General features: G+C 48.6%; 2 protein-coding genes across 3 annotated transcripts in view; both read right to left on the reverse strand.

Annotated features, from left to right (window-relative positions):
- HMGN2 (high mobility group nucleosomal binding domain 2) overlaps positions 1-243 on the reverse strand; it is a 3,587-nt gene extending 3,344 nt beyond the window's left edge. The window contains exon 1 of the mRNA XM_045298926.1: positions 64-243. Within this exon, the coding sequence (XP_045154861.1) occupies positions 64-243 (180 nt within the window). The remainder of the gene's footprint in view (positions 1-63) is intronic.
- Positions 244-773: 530 nt separating this feature from the next.
- The window catches only part of DHDDS (dehydrodolichyl diphosphate synthase subunit), a 30,853-nt gene continuing 19,830 nt past the window's right edge, over positions 774-11,796 (reverse strand). For both annotated transcript variants that reach the window (XM_045298838.1, XM_004705081.2), the window contains exons 7-9: positions 10,566-10,680; positions 8,580-8,687; positions 774-3,003 (exon numbers count right to left, since the gene is read on the reverse strand). In XM_045298838.1, the coding sequence (XP_045154773.1) occupies positions 2,767-3,003; positions 8,580-8,687; positions 10,566-10,680 (460 nt within the window). In that variant the 3' untranslated portion in view covers positions 774-2,766. The remainder of the gene's footprint in view (positions 3,004-8,579; positions 8,688-10,565; positions 10,681-11,796) is intronic.

Consider the following 11,796-nt stretch of genomic DNA (forward strand, 5'->3'; position numbering starts at 1 on the left):
GGGCTCGCCAACTACCAAGTTCCTTCCACCTTATGCAACCCACTTCCCCAAGCCATGCAACACCCCAGACGCCTCTGGCCGCTCCTCCGCGCCCGCTGGGGCCCCAGGAGAGGGTAGCGAGGCCTGGCCGCCCGCCCGGCTCCCCTGGAGGCGCAAGGCAGCGCGCGGCTCGCGCTCCCAGGGCCAGGGCTGCCGCGGCAGCGAACGAGCAGGGAAGCCGGCCCCGCGCAGCCGGAGGTGCATCTCCGAGCTACCACTCGGAGGACGCCTTTCCGGGCACACACCTGGAGGGCCGTGTGCCCCAGGTTAGGGGTAGGGTGGTCCCCGAGGGGAGACTACAAGCAAAGGTGCAATGGGGCAGGTAGGAGCTGTTCTTTCAGCACCCTAGTCCCCCAATGTCTATTGGGTGGCATCTTTGGGTCTCTGTATGCCCGGACCTCAGGAACCCATCACAGAATGATGCGAGAGCGGCCTACCCGCCTTTCCCTCGTCCTAGGCTCCACCCGCTTCTGAGGCATCCACCCAGCTGCTAGCACTTGATGTGGTCACCAAGCCAGGACGACGCAAAAGCAGCTGGCGAAACCTCTCCTTCCACACTATCAAGCTGACTTCGAGCAGGGAAATGGGAGGGTGGGGGGTAAGCGCCCCAGGGATTCGAAGCATTTAAACATTTAAGAAGCAGGTGTTGCAAAAAGTCCAAAACCAGGGTTCTTACAGCTTTGCTAAAGGTACTACTGGAGACAATTGCGGTGGTAAAATAAGATTTTCTTCCATTGCATTGCCAACAACTTTTACAGCTATGGGGGGAAAAACCCCGAAATTCTCAAGTCCTGGGAGAACCCAGGGACATGATACTCGAAAACAGGGGCTTGACTCAGGTGGGAGGGTGTTTAAATAGATCCCACCTGGTTTCTTGAGACATGGGTTGAAGCTGGTCTGAACAAATCACATTGGTTGAGTTTGAATCAAGTATTTCTCAGCACATACTCCTGGGAAGGACAGCTCCTCCCTTCCCCACCCTGTGCACCTTTCCCAGAATTTGGGACTTGAGACCAGAGAGAGATACCAGCTCTATTAATCATCCTGGTGTACCCATCAGGGAAAGCCAGGGACAGAAAGGAGACAGGACTCAACAGCAGGCTTGCCGGGCAGATTCCGTTTGCTGCCTCCAGCCCCTCATTCCCGCCTTAATTGTAGGGCTCCACATTATATAGCAGCATAATTCATGCCTCCCTAATTAAGGCTGTCAACAGCCCCATTGTAAAACTAGAAAATGTACAGCACCTGCTCTCCGGGAACCTCATGCCAGGAATTGGTAGTGGGAGTGCCAGGTGTAAGGGGGTAGGGAGGGTCGTCGGGTGGGCAGGGGGGAGGACGCTTGCCAAGGGGTGCATTGATTGGCTTCTCAATTGTCACGCCTGGCATTGATGCTTGATTCTGAGAAGAGAGATGATGGCCAAAGGACTTCTTATGCCAGGTCTCTAGGCACAGAAAAACGAGGGGCTGAAGTACAGCCAGGTTAGAGGTCAGAAGAGTATGCCCTTAACATTGCTTGCAAGGCCTTGTACCCTAGAGGGAGGTGCTGGGGAAACAGCTTGTATAACGTAGAATGGTAAGTCTAAATGGAATCGCACTACACTGGGATTACTGGCTGGGGCCTGTTGCTTAGAAAGACAGCTTTTCAAAGGCACTAATCCTCTCAGCACTCTGCAACAAGGCCTGGCAAAGAGAGGTACAAGAAAGGATGGAGCACACTATGCCTTCTCCTTCCTGCTGGGCAGCGTTGGTCCTCACAAGCACAGGAGGGCCTGGAATAAGCTGCTGAGAGCAAGTCATCCAGGGCCTGCTGAAGTGGCCAGGTGGAAAAGTCAAATCAAGGGAGCCTTGAGGTGAGAGAGCGAGGAAGTGGGAGCCAGAGTTTGAGAGCCTGAGTGGGAGCAGCCCCAGATCCTGATGTGTTACTGGGTGGGAAGCTGGGGGCTAGTGCAGACTCACCAAGGCCCACATCCTGCAGCTAAGGCGGGGGCCAGCCAGTGGGGAGTGAGCCTGGCCCCATGCCCTCGGAGAAGAAAAGCTTGTGTGGGCTGAGTCGACAATAGGTAATTGGATTGTAATCACCCGCCTGGCTTCCACGCCATTGGGGGCGCTGAGCCTTTCAGTAAGCAATCAGTGCTGGGTGGTGGGAGGGGAGGGATTCAATAGCGAATCCCAGGTGGAGAGCCCAGGGAGAGGAACAGATTTTCTGTCTCTCCCGCCCCTTTCTTCCTCACCCAAATAACACTGTTGCCTACTAGCCATTTACCAACAGATCCAAGGTGGGGAGCCAACGCTTTTGTGAGTCGGGTGGAAAGCGAAGACGGATAGGCAAAGGGCTACAGTGTGGGGAGCCCTTCCCCCCACCAATTCGGTGCTGTCGGATGGGCTGGTGTAAAAAAGAAAGTGTTTCTAGAAGCATAAACTGGTGGCAGCAGAGGCAGAAGCGCAGCTGAGTAGCTGAAGGCCTGCTGGCAAGCCCTACTGGTGACCAGAGCTGGGTTTAGTGGACTTGTGTGTGTGCAGGGGTCTCTCTCACTCTCAACCCTCTCTGGGGTCACTGTCTTGGACAGCCCAAAGGTGCCCGTGGCCTGCACGCCTGGCCTCAGGGCTGCCTCTGCCACGCAAAGGGGGACAGTTCATCCTCAGGAGGGTAGTGCCTTCACCAAAGAGAGAAAGGGAGCGGGGCCTGGAGGCCAAGGGCAGGGCAAAGTGGCAGGTGGCCAGCCCCACTCAGGCTGATGCGGTGCCCAGACGTGCCAGCCAGTCCGCCCGCTTGAGTTCCAAGGCCTGCAGGAAACCTTGGAGCCGCTCTTCCCGTCTGGCTGAGAGTTTGTGCAAGCATGTCCGTCGGAGCTGGGCGTCCGCACTGGCCAGGATCCCCTCTCGCAGCAGCTGCTGGGTCACTGCAGCCTGGTCCCTCTCCAGTTGTTGCCTCTGCCGCTCCTCTGCATACATGTCTCGGGCCTTCTGTTAGAGACAAGTGGGGATCGGGGTGGGGAGGTTATTTTTCGGTGTCAGTGGAATTGGGTACACTAAGCGCAGTGGAACAGTGGCGCATCTGTCCCCGATTGGAAAGGCTCAGGAGTAAGGGTGTGGTGCCCATGCTGCACAGGCGGGGCAGTGGCGGTTCTGGGTCCTCTTGGTTTGTTGTCGGTGGGGAGCATCTGTATGTCTTGAAATTCAGCTCAGGCTTTCAAACAGAAGGGAATCTGATACACACAGCCTTGACTTCTGGATCCCCCTACCAGGAGCACCCTGGCTTTGGGTAAATCCTTTCCTAACCTCATTTCTGCATGTGTAAAGTGGGGGGTGCACCTGCCTAGAAGTTAGGGATTAGAGGTAATATATGCAAAATCCTCTCTGGTATATTAACAGCTCTCAAACAAATAGAGCAATTTTACGAGTTATTACTGGCTATTCTCTGCTGCAGGAAGGTCCTATCCTGTCTGGGCACTTCCCGTGGTCTCCGAGGTCGCTCTCAGGGTGCCATCCTCTTACCCCGTATGCCATTCTTCCATTTTGGCTCTGACTTCCCTCCTTTATCGAGATCCACTGGACTCGGCCAGCAGTAACCCTCCTATAAGCAGCCGCAGATGCAGGGTCACATCCCTTAAGCTACTTATCGCATTCTGCCTAGACCAGGTGTTAGTGTCCACAGGCTACTTCTTCTATTAGGAAAGAAGCCCAAGTGGGCTTGAGAGAGCTCCAAGGCTCCTGAACTCAGTTCTGACACCAGGTATGTGATCATATTCCAGACACACCTCTCACACTGTGCGTGTGTGTGTCTAGGGAAGTCAGAAATTCCTTGAGGAAAGAGGCAGTACCTCTCTCTGGCACTTGGGACACTCTTTATGTGTGAAATATTCAGTTGACTGGCTATGTGATCCCAAGAGGGCAGGGAGGATGTCCATGGCATAGAAGGGGAAAATCCCTGGGAACAGAACCAAGGCCATGCCCTGCCTCATCGATGTGCTCTGCTCCTGCTAGCCTAATTGGTCCCAGAGCTCTCTGCTAGAGCTGCTCCTGCCACACCTAGCCCAGGGGGGAGAATAGGTCTTGCTTCCTATACCTCTGTCTTGTTCGTTTCAGGAGTATGTTACTCTGTAAGAGCACTTCAGCAGTTCAATGTGAGAATGGCAGAGGGGGGAGTGCTCCTGAAGACCACCTACCCCAGTTTTCCCATTTTATAGACTAGGTTATTGGGGCTGAGACAGGTAGGGAGTTGGCCTATGTCACACAATTAGTTGAAGTTCCTTGTTTTTTCCAGTCAGGTGGCTTGAGAGGACTTCAGGAAACGTTATGTTTTATCTCTGGATAAATCACAGGCACTATGCTTTCAGGGGGTAGTCTGGGGGTGCCCTCCCAATCTCAGGGCTTTCTAAGTGATTCTTAGGTAGTCACCCGTAGAAAAGGCTGGGTAACAGAGGCCCTAATGGACCCTTTCCCTCTCCCTGATAAGGCTGCCAGACAATCAGTAGTGACCAGACAGGTGAGTGAGGGAGCCATTTCCTCCTACACAGACCTTATACAGTCTTGCTGTAAAGACTCCACAGTGCTGGATTTGGGCAATATGGCTCTAACCTAATTAATCTCAATCCCTCCTCCGCACCAAGCCACTCTGCAGAAGCGGGGAACACCATTGCATAAGCCCTCTAGTACTTACATTCTCCAGTCCTCTACACTGTACTTCTCTCCAGGTCCTCCGCTTCTAAATATTCAGGAGCCAATAAGAAGTCCTCCCGAAGTCCCCATTTCCCATAGCAAGGTGAATACCATGGGGACTGTATTTCTGAGGGCTGCCTGGAGAGACAGTGCCTCTCCCGAGTCTCCCTGCTGGGGCACCCTACTGGAGATGAGATGAGCAGGGTGCTGCATGTATGTGACTTTTCTGGTGAAGGGCCTGGAGATGCATGTCAACATTGGTCAGCACTCTCCAAAGGTGGACTTGTGCTAGACAACTATATGCAGTACTCTCCGTGTAGCTGCTTACTGGAGGTGGGTAGTCCTCCTCATTTACTCATGAAGTAACTCACAGTCACACAGCTAGGTGCTTGTTTTTAATTTCTCCCGAGAAGACAATGACTACCTGAAGACCACCAGAAATAAAAGGCACTCCAGCCTGCATTTCATCTCTTAAAGTGCACCAAAGGAAGTCTTGTGGGATCATGTGTTTTTCCCTCTGTAATCTCGTACTTAGATTGCTAGGTGAACCACATTCTTCTTACTCATCTACCCTCTACCATCGATGCAGCATGTAACTGAAGATCAGTGTGCTGTAAGGTCACTCACCTCACCCTTCTCATCTGCCCTTTGCTTCCCTGCTGGCAAGTCCTACTGCATCACAGTCACCTTCTCCCTTTGCCAGCCTCATTCCTTGTTCAACTCTAACCACAAGACTGAAAGAGTGACCATCTGGAACCTGCCACAGTCCCTTCAGATGAGGTCTGGTCCCTGACAACTTACATCTCAGCTTCTCTAAGTGCTATCAGCAGCTCTCGCCCCAGTAAACTACACTCGGTCCAGAGCCATTTCCTCTCCTCCACCCTGACTCCCTACGAATACACTGGGCTGGGCCTGTTGGAGACCAAACAGGTAAGATTGTAAGAGGGAGAATTTGGGAGAGGGGCAAGAGCACAGTGAAGGATATAAGAACTAGAAGCTACGAAGCGTGCAGTTGAAAATGATATAGGAGACTGCGAGAAAAGATCGGAAAGACTAACTCTCGTTTCAGGGGATGCTATTAGTCTGGATTCTTTCTTTAGTGTTCTGCCAAGGTGCTAAGATTTCTAGAAACAGCTTTGAGGACTCCCTGCTGGACAAAGGTTTAGGTCAGTCAGCATCTCTTATAGTCTCGGTTTACTCTAACAATGAAGGCTGTGATGATAATATCTACCGTATAGCACTACAGAGAGCCAAAGTAAGGGTCCTTGATTATAGTAAGAGCCTAATAAATATTTGTAAATCTGATTACTAAGTACAAAATGTCTGCTTAATAATCGTCCTCAAACATGTCCCATCCTGTCCCAGCAAATAATACAACCATCCATTGAATTGGCCAGGGAAAAACTGAGATGTCTTGGTTCTTAATATTATTTGGACTTATTAGCTTTGTTCCTACAACACACATAAGAGTTTCAGAATGGCACCACCAGCCCTATCATTAACAATTAACCTCTTTAAAAAAATGTCTTAAGTTTGCTTTGCAGTCTGAATTATCTTTAGAATATATACCACTAAAGATGCATAGTCAGATAACTGAGTTACTTGAGTAAATTCCTTTCTCGGGAAGTATAACTATCAATATCATACTCGTATAGCTAATTGCATTTGTTTATTTGATGTGTGCCACCTACTGCAACTTCCCAAGTCTTCAATCAACTCAATCCTACCCCTTCTGACTGCCACCACCCCGTCTCAAGGCCTATGTCAATTCTGACTCATAGCGACCGGATAAAGGGTAGAACTGTCACCATGGGTTTCAGAGACTGAAAATCTTTATGGGAGCAGAAAGTCTCATCCTTCTTCCTCGGAACAGTTGGTAGTTTCGAACTGCTGATCTTGTGGTTAGCAGAACACACTACATCATCAGGCTCCTTTAGGCACACCTCCCTCCCATCACAAAAGTGCTGCTGCCAAGGCAATTCCAATTCATGGCCACCCAGAGAGAGGGGAACTGCCTGACAGGACGGTCTTGATTGTAATCTTTACAGAAGCAGATGGCCAGATCTTTTTTCTGCAGTGCTGCTGGGTGGATTTGAACTGCCTACCTTTTATTAATCCAGTGGAAAACATTTGGGCCACCTTTCCCTTTCTGAGACACTGGCTCCATTTTGTTCTTCCAGGACACTTTACAACCTCATACCCTTGCAATTGCCACTGCCTTTACAGAAAAATTTTTTTCTCTCGGCATGTAGCAGGTCTGGCTATTGCTCATCTTTCATTCCCTTACAGCTTGTCTTGACTGCTTTGTTTAGTACCCCCACCCTCTGCACTACTTTCCAGCACACCACCCTCTGTACTGTCTTCATTACTCTATTACCACCAGGGAGCTAATGTATTTGTTTTGTATGTCTCCCCAACTAAGAATACAAGCTCCATGAAGATAGAAATCCTGGCTGGCTGGCTAAGTGCTGAATTGCCGGTGCCTACTCCAATGTGTGACTCACGCCACGTCCTCCATCTGCCGTCTGGAAATTACGGTAATGGTTGCTGAGCAGCCCAGCTCAAGAGAGGAGCTATGCTCAAAGGCTCGTGGGCTGTCTTCCCATCAGCTTTGTGTAGAGCCCATTTACTTGTATTTTGCAAAGTTAGTCCTGACCAGCTTGATGACTTGTGGTCTCTTGGCCTCTAGCTGATCTACAGTAGTAAACTGGAGTAGGAAAATGAGCCATTGACTGAAGTAGGATATGGCTGGGTGAAATATACCAGAAACCCCCACGCCAAATATTTGGGGATCATCTGCCTTACAGCCATTAGCCTCACTCTTAAGGGCTTCCCTATATAGTGAAGAACTTAAGGTGCCCAAGAATTATGCACAAGGCATGCTTCAGAGTTCCTTACCAACAAAGGATTAAACCTTTTTAAAGGTGGGTTCTTGATGTTTTGGTCATGTGGAGAAAAGAATGACATTATTCCTTACTGACATAAACGGCTGAGGCTTTGCTGCCGACTCTTTCATTCATGTGTTCTAAACTCACTTCTCCGTGAGGCCAAATGATCAAGCAGCGATCGATCCTTCATGACTTGGTCACTTATAGCAGGAGCTCCAAACATGGGGTTCACAGACAGATCTCACTCAGGGGTCCTAAGAAGCCCCTGGAAACAGTCCGTGAGTTAGGAGTACAAGCTTTGGATTTAAAATCCAGGTTCCCAGGTCTGTGACTTTAGGCGTCTCTGTCCTCACTCATAATGAATGCTGCTTCAACCAAGACTTCACGAAAGCTCTTAAGTGCCTTAGTTGACCTGCGATGTGTCTGCCACCCCTATATCACCATTATGATTCAGAGAGCTACTGAGACAGGGGATTCTGCCTCCTACTGGAACCTAAGATGTGGTGATGAAAACTGAAAGCTAAACTTCAAGGTTTAGTTCCTAATCCCTCCACCAAGCCTGCTTTTCATATACTTCCACTACTATACTCATTTATTAGGCCAACACCTTCGGGCCGAATTCCTTATGGCCAAATTCCTCTGGGAAGTCTTTCCTGAGTCTGTAGTGAGGGCATTAAGGACTTGTAACCTGAACTCCATTCTCACTCTTACTAGTTGAAAAATAATTTCTCTCTATGTACTCATTTGCAAAGGTGGGGAGGAGCTATAATAACTCCCTGCTTGGGTTATTCAAAGATTAAATGAGTCAATGCTGCACATTAAATGAATCAATGCAGATAAAATGTTAAGTGTGTGACAAAAGTAAATACGAAGTGCTAGATAACTCTCATCACTAACAACATCATGAGCATGTTTACCACGTGGTTGGTGTATGGCAGGTGGTCAATGCTAAGCTTCACTCCCATCCCTGCCCAATCAAGCCTGAACTCTTACCTGAAGCACACTGTGGTTCATCTGGAACTGTAGGATGGCTTCACAGAAGTTCCAAAATGTATATTCTGGCCATAAAATTGGCTGGAATACCAGACAGGAGTGTGAGGTCTGCGAGAGGTGGGGAAGGAGAGAGTACAGCTTAGTTTTATGTCCCTGGGACACACACTCCTGCCCAGGCCTCCAAAGGAACAGGCTGAGCAGGACCCAGAAGCTCAGAGACAAAAGGGCACAGGCATCCAGAGCTGCTGCCACTAGCCCTGATTTATTCACGAATAAGGGGAAGGGCCATCTGAGGCACCTAGACCAGCTGCCTCCAGTAAAGCAGAAATTAAAGGAGACTCGATCAACCTCTCCACCAGGACTTTTCTAAGAGCCAATTTTAGGACCATGAAATAACATCTGGATTATGTTGTTTGGCTCCTGTCCCTGAAAGGTCATCTAGAAGACACACCGATAAAAGCCAGCGATGAACCAATGATAGCTGCCATTGTTATTTTAAGTAGCAGTGCTACAGCACAGTGGTTAAAGAGGATGGGCATTAGAGCCAAAATGCCTGGCCTTGGATTCTGTTCCACCATTTTCTAGCTAGGTGACCACAGGCAAGTTATTGAACTTCTCCGGGACTCCGTTTCCTCAATTGTGAGATGGAGTAAAAAGAAAACCTAGCTTTTAGGCTAGTAAGAAGACTGAATGAGGTAATAAGCACAACTCGAGGTGAGCACAGAGAGCCAGGTGACCTTCAATAACAACAGGCATGAGTTGAGAATCCCTTTTGGAGCATTCTTGACTGTCAGGACTGGAGGGTGTCCTGCCTCATAGGAGGGGAGACTGGCATGGAGTGCTGCTTCTACTTGGCCAGCGCTGCCTTCCTGCGACTTCTGGCTCCAGGCCTCTCCTCTGGAACAAGTTTGTATCTTCTTCAGCGTGACATTCTTTCAAATATTTGAAGGCTAGAGATGCCTGTTATCTGTTCTCAAGATTGTAACCAATTGCCCAGAGTCTCTCTTGCCACCAAACTAAGTCACAGGAATCATTTCTGACTGGGTCAGTCCCAGCATATCGGCATGCTTCCCTTTTCAAAGCCACTGTTCTTCACACATTCCTTGTAGGACACGAGTTCCAGATTCCCTGCTACCCGTGTCTTAGGGTGCTTCCCTAAATCCTCTATTTCCCCGATGTAGTTTCTTCAGACTCAGTGCCCAGAAGTAAACTTTTCAGATGTGATCTGAGAAGTAGGGTGGGCCACAGAACCACTTGCTAAACATCATACTTCCCCCCCACCCCCCGGTTTAGCCAAAGATTGAAGTATCTTCAGGAATTAAATCTTGTTACGGTAATTAACTTTTGAGGCTGTGGTCCATTAAAATTCCTGGAGTTTCACATCATGAGCTGCTTCTAAACTGGATCTCTCCAATCCCCTTCGGTTTTGTGTCATAAATACTCCTTGTGAACCAGGCTTTCCCCATTCATGTTCTACCCAGCGACCAGGCTAGCTCGGCTGGAGATTTGAAACTCTAGATGTGGATAGGAACTTTTTGAAGAGTAACTGACTTGTGAGGCCAGGCAAGCCTCCAAGAATGGGCGTGCATACTGTTTATATTCCTCAGGGTCAAAGTGCTGTCACCGACATAGCTCGTTACTCTAAAGGGGAGAGACAGGTAACCACAAGGCTCGGTTTCTGCCCGGAGGTGCTGGGGAACCTGGCGGATGAGCAAGGCAGAACTCCAGTTCCATGAAGAGGAGCACACAAATTCCCACTGCAGGTGGGGAGTCTGACTGCTCCTCTAAGGGGAATGCCCTGCACTCTGGACAGGAAGAACCACGCTACACACAGAAGAAGGGACAGCAAAGCTTGCCGGGCACAGCCTGGCGCTTCCTCATGCTTGAGCTTTCGAGTCCCAGCACGGTGGGTCTCAAATCCATCCTGTGGGCCCAATGGCAGTTTTCAGACTATTCCAGACAGAGTGGTAGTTACGGATAACCTACCTGCCAGAGCAAGAAGTCACTCAGCCGGACTTCCCCGGAAGTCCGTATCAAGATGTCTGGGTGAGGAGAGCGGCAGGTGTAGAGGCACTTCTCAAGCAGGGACTCAGAGACATCGCTAAAGAGAGGGTGGAGGAGACAGACATGTTCTACACAAAGAGGGTGTTGGGAAAAGAGGGTCTCTTCCTTTATCCAAACACAAAAAATAACACTCAGATGGAGCAGAGTCTAAAACTATGTATTTCTGAGTCTCAGATAATGATACTCAAAGCATAAACAGTAACAGAAGAAGTTAATGAATTTTATCAAAAATAAAAGCCTTTGTGTATCAAAGAACACTATAAAGACAGTTAAAAAATTTTTCAAGTAAAAAAAATTTTTTTTCAAATCCTCTACCTAGTAAGGGATAGATATCTAGAACATATAAAGAACCCTTACAACTCAAATTAACAACAAAAAGCATCCCAATTAGAAAACCCATAAAGGACTTGAATAGACATTTCCTAAACTAGAGAGAAATGGTCAAGGGCACATGAAATGATGTCCAACAGCATTAGCCATTAGAGAAATGTAAGTCAAAACAATGAGAAGCCACTTCACACTTCTATTAGCAAAACTATTACTAAAACAAAACAAAATCAGAAAATAACAAATCTTAGAGAAGACGTGGCAAAATTGGAATTCTTGTACATGGTCTGGTGAGAATGTGAAAAGTATCATCATTGTGGAAATCAGCTTGGTGGTGGCTCCAAAAAATTAAAACAGAATTACTGTGACCCAGAAATTCCCCAGACTTGAAAGCTGGAACTGAAAGACCAGTTCCAGAGTCATTGCAGCGTTGTTCAAGATAGCTTAAAGGTAGCAACAATCCAAATGCTAAATCAACAAATGAGCACATCAACACTCTCAGGCAGGGGTCCTCAAACCACATGCGGCCAGCCGGGTGTTTCTGCCCCGTTTGTTTTTTTACTTCAAAATAAGCTATGTGCAGTGTGCATAGGAATTTGTTCAACGGGTCTGAGGGACAGTGAACTGGCCCCCTGTTTAAAAAGTTTGAGGACCCCTGCAGGTATATGCACACAATGGCATGTTATGCACCCAAAACAAAGAAATGAACTTCTGATACATGCTACAACAAGAATAAACCTTGAAGACATTATGCTAAGTGATGTAAACCAGAAATAAGACAGGAAGTAGAGGGGGGAGTGCGGAGTGGAGATCCAAAGCCCATTAG

Source organism: Echinops telfairi, unplaced genomic scaffold (assembly GCF_000313985.2).
Source record: "Echinops telfairi isolate 266 unplaced genomic scaffold, ASM31398v2 ScPeMD7_7457;HRSCAF=8495, whole genome shotgun sequence".
Taxonomy (NCBI): Eukaryota; Metazoa; Chordata; class Mammalia; order Afrosoricida; family Tenrecidae; genus Echinops; species Echinops telfairi.